The 16,907-nt window shown below is 41.2% G+C and overlaps 1 protein-coding gene across 1 annotated transcript in view; it reads right to left on the reverse strand.

Moving 5' to 3' along the window:
- The window catches only part of PLXNC1 (plexin C1), a 71,404-nt gene that overhangs the window by 14,136 nt on the left and 40,361 nt on the right, over window positions 1-16,907 (reverse strand). The window contains exons 18-23 of the mRNA XM_071552082.1: window positions 13,940-13,981; window positions 13,317-13,441; window positions 12,549-12,747; window positions 11,035-11,181; window positions 3,484-3,661; window positions 1,242-1,345 (exon numbers count right to left, since the gene is read on the reverse strand). Of these exons, the coding sequence (XP_071408183.1) occupies window positions 1,242-1,345; window positions 3,484-3,661; window positions 11,035-11,181; window positions 12,549-12,747; window positions 13,317-13,441; window positions 13,940-13,981 (795 nt within the window). The remainder of the gene's footprint in view (window positions 1-1,241; window positions 1,346-3,483; window positions 3,662-11,034; window positions 11,182-12,548; window positions 12,748-13,316; window positions 13,442-13,939; window positions 13,982-16,907) is intronic.

Here is a 16,907-nt window from a genome sequence, read left to right on the forward strand (position 1 = left end):
TCTATAGACAAGGTTCAAGACAGGCACAGGAGAAGTTGTATTTAAGCCAGTGGATGGTGACTCAGGACATCTGGGTTCACCGCTGACTTGTGTGAGGTAAGCAGAGCTACAAACGCCTACAGAAATCTGTAAAGTGCCTCTGAATGAGATCTGAATGCTGCTGCAGATCTAAGCAGCCCTGTGCTTTGCCCAGGCCACAAAGTCCTGCTAAGAGTCCTTTTTTCCTTATGGATGGCTCTGTATTTGCTCACGCAGACAGCAACATGTTCCGTGCTGGCTCAGGTCCCTCAGCACCACGCTGTTGCATGGCACAGACCTACAGCAGCAAAACTTCTAAATAAATAAAAATTTAACATCACATTAAGAGCCAAACTTTCAAATTCAACAATGAGGCATGAAGAAAGATCTCTAAGAGTGCTCAGCATGATAACCCCCATTTCCGAAATCTGTCTGTAACCATCACATGTGAACTTCCATATCACCTGAGGCCAATCATCTGCTGCACATTGTACAGCCTCCCACCCTCCATTTTAACTGGTGTCACTGGAAACTCCTTAGAGAGGTAATCTGCTTGCTACACTTTTGCCATGTGCTACACTCAGAAGGGCTCTGCCACCAGACAGCCTTGAGTGTTGTTGCAATGATGGACAGATTACTGCAGCATTACAAATGACTGTTTTGAAGGTGCAATTGGAAGCAGAGGGAAAACTTATGGTATAAATGGCAACAGCAGATGGAAGCAAAACAAAGGGAAAAAGGGAAATCAACTGACACAGGAGGTCTCAAGAGAAAAGAGAGCAAACTCATCAGTCCATTTTATTTTGACTCTCAATGAGATTTCACAAGTATCACTACTGTCTGTTTAGATAATCAAAATATGAGGTGGGATAAGGCAAACAATTGCTCATGGAGCAACAAAACCACAACAGCAGGGACATGAAGAGATTAAAGGCAATGCTCATAGCTGAAAATCAGATGCTGTTTTAAGGGAAATGCTCAACAGAAGTAACAGTTTACCTGGTCTGCTTGAACCAAGCAGCCCTGCAACAAGCAAACCTCTGAAAAGTAACAGAAAACATGACTCACTGGTAAAAACATTGTGTGTCATACAATTCTTTCTGTTAAGGATGCTCAGCTATCTCTTCAAGATTTTGATCAATCAAGATTCTTCTGTACAGATTACATCTGAAGAGTTATGGAGAAACTGCTCCTCAACTCATTGGTATGGCTTCTGTGCTTACCTCATAATGACCGATGGTATTTAGCTTCCTTATCCCATCCTCCATCACCTCTGAGGAACCATCAATATCTAACAATTCTCTTTGCTGCTCCTCAGACACAAGCTCTGCAGTATGACAGCAACAGAAAACAATTACATCCCAATGGCATTCTCGCTCTACAGATATATGTAAAGAAAAACAATACCTAATTATTTTTGGACCAGTGACTCCCAACTGAGCTGCTTCTCTCTGTCCTTGTGCCAGGTCACATGGAAGTGGTTTTGCCACCACTGATTCCTTTTCTCAGGTGACAGTCTGTGTCGCTTCCATTACTGCGAGCTTTTGGTGCTTCACTTTGTGCTGCCCAAGGCAGAGTTTTTGGAGGTTCTTTCACCTAATTGAGCTATTCCACTGAAGAAGCATGCCCTGGTGTTATGGATACACTGGGACTAGAAGAAAGGTTCCACAAGCCACTTCTAAGAGATCACTGAAGTGAGCTGTACAAGATTGACATGGTACTTGTGAAGGGTGGTCAGGCACTGGTGATGTATACAGACATCAGATATGAAAGCAAATTGTAAACATTTGCCAACACAGAGTCTGAGAAGGTGAGGAAATATCAAGATTTTACGGAGTAAGACCAGGAGGTGACAAATGCCAACAACGCTAGATTTCCTACTAGGGCACGTGGGAAGTATATGGTGGCAACTACAGACTTTTATCTGACCTTGGGCTCTTGAAAACCCAACAAGGAAAGGTGGTTTGACTCATTTGCTGAATGACCTTATTCAGGTGAGCCACATGCAAACTACTACACAAACGTAATCTGACTGTAAATAAGCTATATTTGAAAGCATTTCTGATCAAGGGGAAGGGAGGGAGGGAGGGAGGGAGGGAGGGAGGGAGGGAGGGAGGGAGGGAGGAAGGAAGGAAGGAAGGAAGGAAGGAAGGAAGGAAGGAAGGAAGGAAGGAAGGAAGGAAGGAAGGAAGGAAGGAAGGAAGGAAGGAAGGAAGGAAGGAAGGAAGGAAGGAAGGAAGGAAGGAAGGAAGGAAGGAAGGAAGGAAGGAAGGAAGGAAGGAAGGAAGGAAGGAAGGAAGGAAGGAAGGAAGGAAGGAAGGAAGGAAGGAAGGAAGGAAGGAAGGAAGGAAGGAAGGAAGGAAGGAAGGAAGGAAGGAGGGAGGGAAGGAGGGAGGGAAGGAGGGAGGGAAGGAGGGAGGGAAGGAGGGAGGGAAGGAGGGAGGGAAGGAAGGAGGGAAGGAGGGAAGGAGGGAGGGAAGGAGGGAGGGAAGGAGGGAGGGAAGGAGGGAGGGAAGGAAGGGAGGGAGGGAGGGAGGGAGGGAGGGAGGGAGGGAGGGAGGGAGGGAGGGAGGAAGGGAGGAAGGGAGGAAGGGAGGAAGGGAGGAAGGGAGGAAGGGAGGAAGGGAGGAAGGAAGGAAGGAAGGAAGGAAGGAAGGAAGGAAGGAAGGAAGGAAGGAAGGAAGGAAGGAAGGAAGGAAGGAAGGAAGGAAGGAAGGAAGGAAGGAAGGAAGGAAGGAAGGAAGGAAGGAAGGAAGGAAGGAAGGAAGGAAGGAAGGAAGGAAGGAAGGGAGGGAGGGAGGGAGGGAGGGAGGGAGGGAGGGAGGGAGGGAGGGAGGGAGGGAAGGAAGGAAGGAAGGAGGGAAGGAGGGAAGGAAGGAAGGAAGGAAGGAGGGAAGGAGGGAAGGAGGGAAGGAGGGAGGGAAGGAGGGAAGGAAGGAAGGAGGGAGGGAGGGAAGGAGGGAGGGAGGGAAGGAGGGAAGGAGGGAAGGAGGGAAGGAGGGAAGGAAGGAGGGAGGGAAGGAAGGAGGGAAGGAGGGAAGGAGGGAAGGAAGGAAGGAGGGAAGAAGGGAAGGAGGGAAGGAGGGAAGGAGGGAAGGAGGGAAGGAGGGAAGGAGGGAAGGAGGAACAGTAGGTAGGCACTAAAGTACTTGATAATCATGTGTCACCTTATTTGCTCACAATATTTCTGAGCTGTACTTAGCAGATGGGCCAGCCACCTTACTTAGCCCAGAAAAGGAATATAGAAATTATACATGTTTAATAAATAACATGTGCTTGTTAGCTGCAATGCTGAAGTCCTTGCAGAACTAACTGATAGCATAAATGATCTAGTATTTGCCTTAAAATTCTTCACAAAGGCTATGTTCTGTTTGAACTCTAAAAGAAAAGGTAAAAATTCCTAACAAAAACCTCCAGACAGACCAGTGTACTCCATGAAAATGTAACACAGTGACATTCTCTTACCAAGACCAATTTCATCCAGCTGAAGACCATACAGAAAGCCATTCTTGTTGAAGAAAGCCTGAAGGCTCTTCTCCTTGGCTTGGCCTATGGTGTCACAGTCCAGAACATTAACTTGTATAGTCTGACAGCCATCTCCACTCTCATTTTCTGGGACTTTTTCAAAGATAATGTTCACTGTCTGGGGAAAGAAACACAGGTTATTCTGACTTACAGGAAACACCTGGCATAGAAAACCTAAAAACTCCTGACAGATTTTCAGCACAGGAGAGATTTTTCAGCATATTTATTATTAAAGCTATTTCAAATAAAGATTATTTGAAGGAATTACACAATACAGCATTTAGAATTCTTCATGTTCAAAAAATCAGATATATATATAGCTATATATTTCCAAAAGTGTATTTTGACTTCTGCTTTAGTGCAAATTTATTTCAGTGAATTACCAGAAAAAGACAGGAGACATGGAAAAATTACAATGCATGTTCTAAAATAAGCAGATCTTTTATGTAAAATGAATGTCTTAACAGCAATATGGTTAAGTGACAAGAGATCTGATAAGGCTGCTGAGTAAGTCATGGTAAGCATGATCAATTTTGAGTGGATAGGAAACAGTGTTAAAATGCATATTTACACCAGCAGATTATGCTGAGTGCCTTATATCATAAAAAATGCACCTCCCTTGAAAGTGTCAGTGTCTGCATACAGCCAAGTCTCTGGAGACAGCACAGAGCAGAAGCAGTGGAAAGAGAAAGCATGTTGCAGCAAGCAGAATTCAAAGTGGTCCACGTCTGCATAGAAAGGTGTTTTGTATTCTATTAGACATTACTCCAGTTGGAACATCCACACAAACTGTCCAGTTACAGCACCCATGCCCTTTAGCTCACAAGTACTCTTAGCTGGGTCACTACTCATCTGCTAGGCTACACACTAGCTGAGACAGGCCAGGGAGGTGCCAATGAGACTGGGTGGCCATATCAGGCACTGCTTCTTGTCAGATCATATTTCTGATCAGGTCAGGCAGATTAACTGCGAGGAGGCAGGGGGAAAGCAACGAGCACAGAATTGCTAGTGCTGAGAATAAAAGCAAACATTTCTAGTGCCACAGTTCCCTCTGTGCACAGTGCACAGTTTCCTCTGTGCAGCAAAATCACTGTTCAGCTACATGGATACAGACGTTCTGCTGGAGATGTCTTGGGACAGAATTAAAACAAGTGTTTTAGGTGCCAGCACTTGACTGCAAGCGGCATAGGAAAATAAACATACTTGAACCATTCTGGTTGTTGGATGTTTCTCATATAATATTTATCTTATGACTGAAATGAGAACACTGAAGGTGTGACTTGGTGAAGGAGTGATCACTAAAACAGGAAGCAAGTAAAACATTTTTTTTGCTCTGCTGTCATGTGAAGGAAAGAAATTCTGTCCACGTTGTTGCAGGGACAGCTTTTCTCTTTTCTTAGAAAAATGGTTAGTTATTAATAGTTGTAGAATGGCAGTTTCTGCCTGTTACCCAGCAAGAATGGAAATTACAACACACCGGTAGTGAAAAACAGTAGTACAAGGAGACATAAATTGACTTTACTGTTTCCAAGGAAGCAAAAGGAGTATTAAAACAGGGTTTCAAAACTATGAATATCAGGATTTAAGAAAGACTAGGATGTACCTGAAGCAACAGAGAATAACTTAATTAGGACACCGAGATGTTTAATTGTCAGGAAAATGAGTCCGTAGAAAGGACACACGGAATGGAAGAGGAGGATATGTGGGAGTGGTGTCTGCAGAAGGAGAAGCAGACTGGACACTATGCCTCAGGTTGGGATTTCATGTGGAAAATTAGTAAAAAATATATTGGCACAGCAATGAGGGAGTCATGCTTGGTTAGGTCCACAGACCAACTGAACAGACAGCAGTCCTGTCCTTGACTTTGATTGCCCTGAGGTCCTGATATTGTAGAAGAAAAATGTGGACAGGGACTAACTGTATTTTGTCCTTGGAAAACTCATTTCAAACAGCCTTTGCCTCTTCTAGTCTTTAAACTGATCTGCTGGAGTAGCTCCTCGCACTTTAACTGATGTTGATTTGGCTCTACATCCTTGGAAGCATTCATTCCTTTAGTTGATCCTTTCTTCCTAACATTATTCCTACACTGCAATATTCATGTTCCTGCTTCTCCTTTATTTTCTATTCCTTTCATACTATCAAGAGAAACTGTCTATTTCTCTACTGCCTTTTCTTTACAGCACAGGCTCTCACACAGGTTGCACAGGAATGTGCAGCCTATTCAGTCATTAGCATGCGAGAATCCTCCCCTCCTGGCTCAGCTCACTGTAGGGTGACAGGACTGTTCAAAGAGAGCAGTCACCCCTTAAGTAGGTGGAATACAAGTCATTTATGGACTCCTTAACTGAAAGTGCCCACAATGTTAGGATAATAAGAACACTTTACAACTCAAAGAAGTGGTCAGATGGAAAGGAATATTTAAATGCATACAAGCCTCTAAACCATGAGAGCCAGACGGTTTCGCTGATACGATTTCCTGCAGACGTTAATCTTAAGTGATGAAGCAATTGATGGAGAGCTAGGAAAGCCAATTATTATTAAGTCATCCCTCTTCAGCTGAAGTTTCAGATTTAACCTGTCTGACAAGCACAATCCCTGGCTTTAGAAACCATTAATCAGATGCGGACAGTCACAAGCATTGCATTTAGACACAGAATGTAGAACTAAAAAAGCATCAGAGTACTGTAAAATTAGAAAAGGTCAGAAAATATATGAGAGAAATCACAGGAGGCTATATGGAAACACCAAGAAAATATCATGAGGCCCTTTTCTAAGCTCTCTCACTTTGCAAAGGAAACAATAATACAATTAAATTAGGGAAAAATTCAGGAGAAAATTGCAGGACACATTGTTCAACCTAGTTTATATCTAGAGGTGAGACTTCATGCACTAGAAATTAGTGATTAGCAAGACAAGGTCACAGTGCTCTTCTAAAAAGTTTTAACATGGGTTGCAAGAATTGTTAAAGGCTACCTGAGGAGGAGGTGGCAAGCACCTGCAACTACTTGTACAGGAAGTAGCTTGGAACATAGGAACAAATGTAAAAAACGTATTTTAACTCATGCAGTGACAGAAATAACAACATTTGAAGACAGCATTTGCAGATGGCTTTTCAGATTTGCAGTTTTCTTGAAAATTAATTTCAAACAATGAATTATTTACTAAAGCTATTAATAACCACAGCAGAGAATAAATGAGATGTGGTTTAATCAAGAAATGTGATAATATCTTATTTTCTAAGAAATACGAAACAATAATCTGGGATATTCAAGGGCTCTTATTCATTACCCTGTTCTATTCAGCTCTATTCAGCTATGCATCTGAACAGATCATATTTCCATTTATTAGACAGTCTGAAAAAAACAAAATAACTTTTTGATTGGTACAAGTTAGACAATTTACATAGTGTCAACACCAAGATATACAGTGCAACAAAACTGCCTTAAACTACTCCCCTGTCTCCCAGACTATGATATAAAATAAACAGGAAAAATCAGATTGATAGCATGATGCTTCTGCAGCAGCCAGAACAGTTACCCATGAAAAGCTTATAGAACAGTAAACCAACTGGCACGGAAAATGCTATGGGAGTTCAATGTAGGCTAGAAGGGCACTAAACAAAGGAAGGGTTGTGGTGTTGATGCTGCAGTACATGGCACTCAGTCTGTCTCTGATCCATGAGAGTCTCCTCTAGCCAACATCTGCACTGCTCACTTTCTAGTGAGGGCTCGTGTCCTTTTCTGCTGACAAAAATGCCCATATGTCACATGCTTTTAATATCTTCCTTATCTCTCACAAAGTGTGACTAATAATACCACAGCCACAAGGTCTTATTAAGAAATTGGTTTCCCTGTCTCAGCTTTAGTCTTTTACAGCCCTCCCACTTCTTTTAACACCCTTCTTTTAACTCATAGAGCCGTTGAACACTTTAAAGAACCTTCCACCACGTGGCTTTGTTTCATTTTTAATAAAAGGCTGTTGGCTGAACAGGTGAATTAGATAATTTATTCCTATCTAAAAGTGCAAACATTTCAGCAAAGAATTCAACAGCCCAAATGCCTTTTTTGAAATTAACAGTGACTATTCAAAAGAATACTGAAACACCAAGACTGCCACATGAAGAACTCTGCCCTGGTTTTCCAGAGGAGATACACCATCGAGAACTTCCCCATGTCAGGCTGGCACTGTGTAGCTTTTCTATTCCAAATGAAGCACTTCAGTGGAATGCTAACACTCAGCTGTGCAGTGCACTTCTTCAGCAGCCATTGAGCAAATTATCTGCTGAGGGGTGCAGCTGCTTGCCTGCCTGTAAGAAAGCAGCCTTGCTTCCTCAGCCTGAGAAAAGGCTCCAGGACACATCCAAGGCTCTTTCAAGGCAGTTTTATTTCTTAGTACTCCAATATAAGCACAGCACAAAACAGCACAGCTCCTCAGCTCATACTTGACCAATGCTTTTAGAAGCATCTTTCCTTCAATTCCTCCACTTGAGTATGTAGTTCAGTAGCCTATCTCTGTTCAATTTCTCACCCTTTCTGGCAGAGAGGGCTAACAGCAGGGAGCTGGGTGCTTGCAAGGTCTGTGGCTTTTTTAAAAAAGGCATGGGACCCTGCCAAGGAACAGCTGTAATACAATTCAAAACCTAAATGTTTCTTGGTTGTCCTTTTTTTTTTCTGGTTGCAAATGGTCTGAAGTTAAAAAAATCTCTCCTGTCCATTCTTCTTTCTCTGTGCCTAGGTTCTTTCCCCTTCATCTGCCCTGAATAATAGTGTGTTTAGAAGAAGCCCTGTGAAGCGTCTCCTGATTTTTAGGAGCCTGTCTGTATCCTGCTTTATTGGTTTAGAACTGAACTCCAAATCCTGAGAGATTCTCATGCAGAGCGCCTATATCCTTGTTTGTGCCCTGTTGCTGACTTGAGAATTGAACTTCCTAACAGATGTATCACTGCATCTTCAAGTATCTGCACAGCTTAAAAAATCTGGACACTAAGTGTCTGCAGCTGTGGTTCCATATCTATCACACTCTTTTTGGTTGCATTTTAATGCTTTGCTCTGGACAGGTAGGTTTAAATGTACTGCTATTGCAGAACTGGGTAAAGGGGCAAAACAGAATACAAACAAAATACTATAAGGCTCAGAATGTAACTGCAATGAGCAAACATGCAAATGTTTTTGAAAACTCATATCAGAATTTATTCCATTTAGAAATGAAACCTGCAATCCTTTAGGCAGAAATGTTCTTCCACAGTAAGGAGGAAACACTTGGTTCCCTGTCTGTATGCTCACAGGTCCTACATCTCATTGCAGTGCATGTGAAGTGGTGTTAGTGAGAGAAGAAAAGCTGAGTACTTCCTCTTTAGCCTCCTGTTAAATCCTGTTCTTCCAAGAGAAAACGTGCAAAGCTGGCTTGCTTCCCCAGCCCAGGAAGGCTCACCTAAGTCTCTTCAAAAAACAGTTTTAGTTCCCAGTACAAATCTCAGATTAAAATGCCAAACAAAACTGTTTCCCTGTCCAGCAAGAAGGACAGTCCTTGGACTTTATCTCTGCAATTTCACTGCAGGATCCTCTCTGATGGTTTTAAAGGGAACATTCAGCCACTTCTCAGCTAACAAAACTGCTGCACCTTAACTGGGAAAGCTCACTTATTAACCCTGTAACACTATCATTATCTCCTACTTAAAAGCAGGAATACAAAGTACAAAGGCAGCAAACAACATCTGAGAAAGTTTATGTGCTCTCTCACTTCCTCATCCATTCGCAGCCTTCCCCAGTGACAGCAAGTCCTTCAGACCACTTCCCCTCTCTCCTCTTCACACAAGACCTTATCAGTGACTGCATGCATGGAAGTTACACTAGGAAAAGTATTTAAGGTTGTTCAGAAGTTTCAGAGTCAGCTATCCCCCCAAGGGTCTCTCAATTTGAATTTGTGCTATAAATAAGAAAAGTCAATCAATTCCACAGGACCAGATGTTTCTGTGCAGTGTACTAGTAACAGACATATTGAGCTTGCTTGAAAATTGTTGCTCTGCATCACTGCTGGGTTTTGTATCCTATGGCTACATACAGCAGTATGTTCAAACTTACTCTGGATCTGAAATGCATACCAGAACGCAGCACACAAACAAAGGGACCAAAGATCTTGTATTATGTATGCATTTAATTTTCAGTCACAAACTTTCTTTCCAAATGTGGTAACTTAGCTTCAAGTACCTTCAAATGAAGCTTCAAACAACAGCTTTTTAAGAACAAGATTTGACTATAACTTTATCAGTTTGAGAGCTTGGAGCAGAAAATAATTCAGAAATGATCCACATCAATGTTGTCATTTCAGTGAGTTTCCCGTGTGACCAGGTGAGCTAAATCCAATGGACTGCTGACGAGCCAAATTTTCAGGATCATGTAGTCTACTCTAGTATATGGCATCTTAGGATCTCCAGGTTCTTGCTGCAAAACAGCTTCAGCCCTACCTGAGACTCAGGATACAGGCTCTGAAAATGACTCAACTCTCCTTCAAAGCCACCAGCACTTGCAGTGTCCTTGCCATTGCTGTTGCTACCTGGCAGCTACTGCTGTCAAGGGCTGAAGCCTGCTCTTTAATTGCACTTCTATACTCCTAATTAAGTATGGTAACTACAACAGAAATCAGGAGTTACGAAGCAAGGAATCTATGTAAATGACTGGAAATGCACATTTTTAAGTTCTCAGACACAAAATCACTTGGAAATTAGGGAGCAAAACACTGTTCTGGTTATTCTGAAAACCTTTTTCAGACCTCCTGCTCCAAAATTCACTCTTTTCACACGGTCCAAATTACAATAATCTTGCTATCCCTTCTCATCTCAGCGTCAGAATGACAATCAGTAACTCCAACTTTCGAAGAAGTCTGGGTGTAACTGTATAATAGAGAGTATTTTTAGTTGCTTTGAGAAAGGCAAAAAAACTATGGTAAAGTTCAGAAAATAAGTTAGACTTCCCAGACACCTTGTTTTAAACCATGCAACTGAGTAAAATCCATCATGCTGTAGCCTTGCTAATTTAAAGGTAATTTGGTACAAGTAACACGGAAATCTACAGCACATTATTGCTGCCTGAAGACCTGCCACAAGTAAACACAACAGAAAAATAAAACATCTGCATTCCATTCTTTCATTCATTGGTAAAACATAATTTAGTTTAAATTCTAAACATGCTTATATTTTTGTAGTACACTTTAAAATAAGAAGGATTTTTTAATACCCTAAGACTTCATTAAACCTAATCTTTGGCGATTAATGCATGCTGTGAAGTGAGGAGTGAGAGCTATTTGTGAAATATATACTAGTGAAATACCTGAGGGTTAAACTCTATTGTGTTTTGAAACTGTCAGCAATAATAATTTACTATCTGGGTTCTTAACCATCACCTTAGTGTCTAAGAGCCTTAATTTAGCTTCCTGGAAACAGAGAAAAGATTATAGTCGTCTGTGTTTGGAGGGAATGCAAGCTGGCAAACATACCACTGTTTTGAATTCAGACACTTGCCACAGCAGCCAATCTTCGTTAAGCGTGTACAGGGCTTTGCAAGTTATGGCATCAACAGGTCCTTTGTTTATCCTCTGATTGAGGGTTGTCACTAGCAAATAGAAAGGTTCACCAATTGTCTCCTAGGGAATGAAAAGAAGGCAAGAAACATGTTTATTTTTGTAGTCATTAAATGAGTGTGAATAACTAGAAAAAAATCAAGTGTAAAAAATGTCATTTCTTTTTAACTAACTTGTTACCTCGCAATTAGAAAAAATACCTCTGAGCAGATTTATCTAGTTATTTGTTTAACCTCCATCCTCTGCTTTTCAGTGTGAAAGTCTCATGCAAATAGCAAGCGACAGCTGGAGTGTGTGGCAAGATAGCTCACAACTCCTTGCTGTGCACAAGCACACTACAGACAAGCTGCTCCTACTGCACCTGGCAGACACTTCCTAGTTCCCCCAAAGAGTGGGTGGGACGTGAGATATGCACATCTTCACATGCATACTTGAGCTATTTCTACCATTTTCTGTTCTATGAGAAAACAAGCTAACAACTAAAATTCCGTTTGAATTGGTGTCTCCCCTTGTTGTTCCTGAGAAAAAGCCTTGTGACCAAGATGGTGGGACATACACTGGTGTATCAGCAAAAGAGGAAGTGAACCTGGGCCTTTCCTCTCCTGCCTAAACCCCAATCTTCAGGACAGCACCTGAGAAAGGATGCGTGTATCTTTGTCTCCACTGCTGCAGCCTGTCTAAGGAATCTCTCTAGCACAGCTCTCAGAGAGGACTGGTGTATCAAGAATGTATCTCTGACAGTTCCTTGGCACTCTCCGGTGGTTTCAGCAAACCGGTGTGAGCTGCTGAGCCTCAAACAATTCTGCTGCTGTAAGAACGTGAGGACTGATGAGATTGATACCATCAGTGCAATATCATCACATTGATGAGACAGGAAGCGTAACCAAGCACTGAAACCAAGAACAAAGTGCTACCAAGTGGACTTGAATAAACAAACAGTAAAATGAAACAAAATGCTTATTTTGTTTCAATTTCAAGTCATTTGGTTGTGAAATCTGCAATACTGCTTGGAGGTTGAAGAGTTTGGAAAGTTCAGTTTTCCAGAGGACAGTATTCCTTAAATCTCTGTGGTAGCTTTCCAACAACTTGCATAGAAAAGTACATTCACACAAGTGTGTCAGTCTTTTAGTGTGATAACAGCACATCTCACTGGGCTGAAATAATGTCTGACATGAAAAAAGGATATGCTAGAATTACAAAATTACCCAAATCTTGGCTAAATAAATGACATGACCATCACCTGGAGATGCACTCTTTTCCTGCATCCTATTGATGACAACCAGCTAAGTCACCTAAAACTAGAAGTGTGCACACCAATAATGTTAAATGTTAGATTAAATGCTTTAAACTGATCCCTCTAACAGTTCCTATGGAAAAAATCAATTAAGGAAATTCTTCATGTATCTTAAACAGTGAAGATGTACACCTACCCGGAGAAATCCAGAAAGGCAAACGGACATCCAGTTGGTCAGCAATTTTTCTACCACAGATTCGGTTCGTCTGAGCAGGAGCTTAGGCTGTATGTTGCTTGATTGCTCCATCAAGTCCCTTGTCAAAACTTCCAAAATATGGGTCAGATAAACCAGTTTAGTTTGCAGTGCAATAGTCAAGAAGGATGCAAACAGGCACCTGTTAAAAAAAAAAAAAAAAGAAAAAAGAATAAAAAATAAAAAGCTGTAATTTTGGAATATCTCTTCCCAGTCATACTAAATAAATGAAACAAACATTAGTCCAGTTCATATTCTAAATTTTTCCTTCTCAGGCACAGAAATTGTCCACTGTTCTCTACAAAAATATAAAAAATGCAAGTCCATCTGCTCTTGTGATTATTTCTTACACACAGAATTTGTGCCTCTAAAGTTAATTCTACAGAACAACACCTGCTTCAGTGACAGAATATTCTAAACTGTAGAACTGTTGATCTAACACAGAAAGTGTTTACAGTTTTGAAGTGATATTCCCTGCTCCTTTACTTCTTTGTTTACATGTACTAACATTCCAATTTCTCTTTAATGGTTTGTTTTAATGGCAATGTTTTTATTTCCTCAGTGTGTGCAGATGGAGAGGAAGGAAAAATACTCTGGGGTACTGCAAGCTTGCTTTGCAAGTAGTAGAAATTACATTTGTGTGCTACAATCCATGTTGTTTTTTCCTGCTAATTCTTTGTCTTGAAGATGATAAGCATAATCATACTATACCTGTCTTTCACAGAGAAATTTTTCTGCTTTTCAAGGGTGTGAATGAGAGTAACAAGAAAGTTCTTGTTACAAATTAAAGCATGCAACATGTTGAAGCTTTCATCCTTGCTCGTTTGGTCTCTGGTCTGGAACAGTTAAACAAAAATAAGCAAACTGTAGATTTGCTATGATGGATTCTTAATGCTCAGAAAAATGGTAAGAAACATATGGGATAAGATCCTGACCTCATTCAAATCAGTGGGAATTTTGCATTTATTTAATAGTCTCAGGAGTTTACTGAAAAGGCATTTGAGTTTGTGTACAACACAGAGAACAGACATACAGAGCACATATTTACTGCCATATATACAAACTAATGCCAATAGTGCCAAGAGTTAGGTTTGCCTAACTGGATGACTGGATTCCCTTTATTTTATTTCAGTAAGTCATAATATACATTGGGTAACAGCATCTTACATTTCAAATTTTTTTATATATAAATTCATGTAACTCTCCTTATGGAGGGGAGGGGAACATACTGAAAATACAAGCTGATGTGTTTAGAACAAGAACGGGAGAAGGGATACAATCACTTTTGAAAATAAAAATTATTAATTATGGCATATCACACTACATCAACTTACCTGTGGCATTTCTTCACTGAAGATGGATGCAAAGCCTCCTGACTAAAATATAAGGGGATATTTATCACTCTTAAGTATACCAAAAGTCTCTAACACATGTATGTCAAACATGCCAAGTGCATTCCTGATACTACTTGAAATAAAACAATGGAAATGCTGGATTCTAAAGCAGAGACAATATAAAACCCCTACACAGTAACTTCTGCAAAAGTGCTGCCTCAGTTCACTGAAAAGTGAACTCTCAAAGATGACTTGGTATTGACTTCAGTATTCCTGAGTGTGTTACTTGATGCTGCTGAGCCACACTAGCCCAGCAATCAACTAATGCTGCACAGGAAGAGCTGTTTTATTACCCTCATCCTCAAATGTGGTGGCTTGCAAGGGGTGCTGCAGGTTGCATCCTTCTTGGATGGCAATGATAGCCTTCAGTATACACCATTTCCGTAACAGTGACACTTGAGCTCATCTGCCTCCATTCATTTCAAGGCACTGTATGAATGTTCACTAATGAACTCTCCAGGAGGTCCATGCTGTCTGTCTCCAGAGAGGCACAGGTGCCTCCCCATATTCAGTCCTAGGCAAAAGCTCTCTTACAAAGGGAAGCCCCCAGTTGTCAAATACCTTGTCAATGCCTCTTGAACACAGAATTTACACCAGTATCAATTACTGTCCCCTGCTTTATCTGTGATGCTGGCAGCCCCTAGTTTCCTTTAGATTCATCCAATGGTTTGGTTTAGAAGGGACCTGAATGACCATTTAGTTCCAACCCCACTACCATGGGCAGGACCACTTTCCACTGGACCAGGTTGCTTAAATCCCCATCCAGCCTGGCTTTGAACACTTTGAGGGATGGCGCATCTACAACTGCTCTGGGCAATCAGTTCCAGTGTCTCATCACCCTCATCATTAAAAATTTCTTCCTTATGTCCAATTTATGTTCTTTCAGTTTAAAACCAGTGCCCCTTGTTCTGTCACAATAGGCCCTGGTAAAAAGTCCGTTTCCATCTTTCTTATCAGCTTGCTTTTTATTGAAAGGCTGCAATGAGGTCTCCCAGAGCCTTCCTTTCTAAACGCTGAACAACCTCTCAACTCAGACATAGGAGAGATGTCTTAACCTTCTGACCATTTCCATGACAGTCCCCTGGATCTCCTGTAACAGGCCCACATCTTTCTTGTGCTGGGGCTCCCAGAGCTGGATGCAGTACTCCTGGTGGGGCCTCACAGGGGTAGAGAGGGAGAATCACCTTCCTCAACCACTGCCCGCACTTCTTTTTGATGCTGCCCAGGATACGACTGACTTTCTAGGCTGTGAGCGCACACTGCCATCTCACATCTGACCTTTCATCTACTTATCTGACTTTTCATCTCTCCCTTTCCTCATTCCTTCTCTTCTCTTCTCCCCTACCATACTCTTCTTCCTCTTTCTCCACTGACTATTCCCATTTTCCCAGAACATCCTCAGCAACCCTTACGTCAACTACCAATAAAACACACACACAGAGTTAAGAAAACAGAACCATATTAAGGGTTTAAAATGCTTGTGAACAGGGAACAAGCATGGCAGCATTAAACCAAACAATGTGTGAAATTGATGAAAAATAGAAATAATAATAGAAATTTAACAAGTAAAGCAAGAACCAGGCTGAACATCAAGAACATTTTAAGAGTATGTATAATATCCATTTTACATCTAAATGCATTAAGCAAAAAACTAAAAGCCATCAAGACAGATTAAATACAAAAAATTGAAGCAGCGGGAAGCAGAGTCTCAAAACGAAGATGGAGTCCATCACCCTTAATTTTATGCATCTTACTCCCTCTTCAAGCCTAAACTTGTCCCATCTTGAGAGAGATGTCTCAGACAAATGGGATTACTCACTTTCTTGAGCTGCCCATCTCTGCACTGACTACAGAAGATGCTCAGTGAACAGCTTTGATTTCCATGTTTAAACAGCTTAGGGTTGATGTAACAAAGCTCATTAAACACACTGGAAGGCAGAAAGACTACAACATGGACATGACTCAGACACATGAGGTTACTGAAGGAAGTGGTGGTTTTTCACTTTGACCCTTATGTCAACCCTTCTGCCACTGAGTTGCAATCTCTACACCATCGGTCTTTCTGCTCATCTGTAATGTTTGTTTAGTGGAACACTGCTTTCCTACCACATTCATACAGCACGAGGCATGTTTGGACACTCCCGCAATGTAAACAGTAAGTACTTAGGAGAGAAAATTGGTACACAACACATTAAATAACTTGCCTGACACCACATGTTTGTAGAGACCTAATAGTAGCAAGTGTATCTTTGTGGTATCAGTATTCCAAACTGAGACAAAATCCAATTGGAATAATTTCTAGAATGTGCAGTGGCATGAGACTTGCCAAGGTAAAACCGAAGTCCTTCCCTTTGTGACTTTACAGAATACTGCAGAGTGGTAGACTTTGTGCCTTTTTCTTTACTTTTTATTACCTAAAGCACAGCATTTCCAATGAGACAGCTACTACAGATTATTACTGTTTTGACAGGGCACTACCACTGGGAAAAGATATATTCTTAAAAATAAAAATGCTATTTTATTATTAATATGTCTGACAACAGAACAAACAGAAAGGAAAGAGATGCAGAAAGTAACGTTGCCTTAATCTACTTTCTTCAAATGACCTGGTGACCTCTTATAAATGAGACTGGAGGCATCACAGTAGTACCAGAAGGGACATTCATAGTGTCCTTTAGTGTGAGAACTGGACTCAAAGTATACAAGAGGTTTGCATATGTAATGGCTAAATATTATTCTGCCTTAGTATCTGCTATTCGGTGTTGCGCAAAAAACAACAGGGATTCTGCACTATCACAAATGTTTAACTTTATCACAATGAGCTTTTACTGGGAGCAAAAATGGCCATAAAGTGAAGCAGTGTGCAGACAAGACTGCAGGACTTGGCCACAGCAGTGATGAATAACAC

The sequence above is a fragment of the Pithys albifrons genome, chromosome 3 (assembly GCF_047495875.1).
Source record: "Pithys albifrons albifrons isolate INPA30051 chromosome 3, PitAlb_v1, whole genome shotgun sequence".
Classification (NCBI taxonomy): Eukaryota; Metazoa; Chordata; class Aves; order Passeriformes; family Thamnophilidae; genus Pithys; species Pithys albifrons.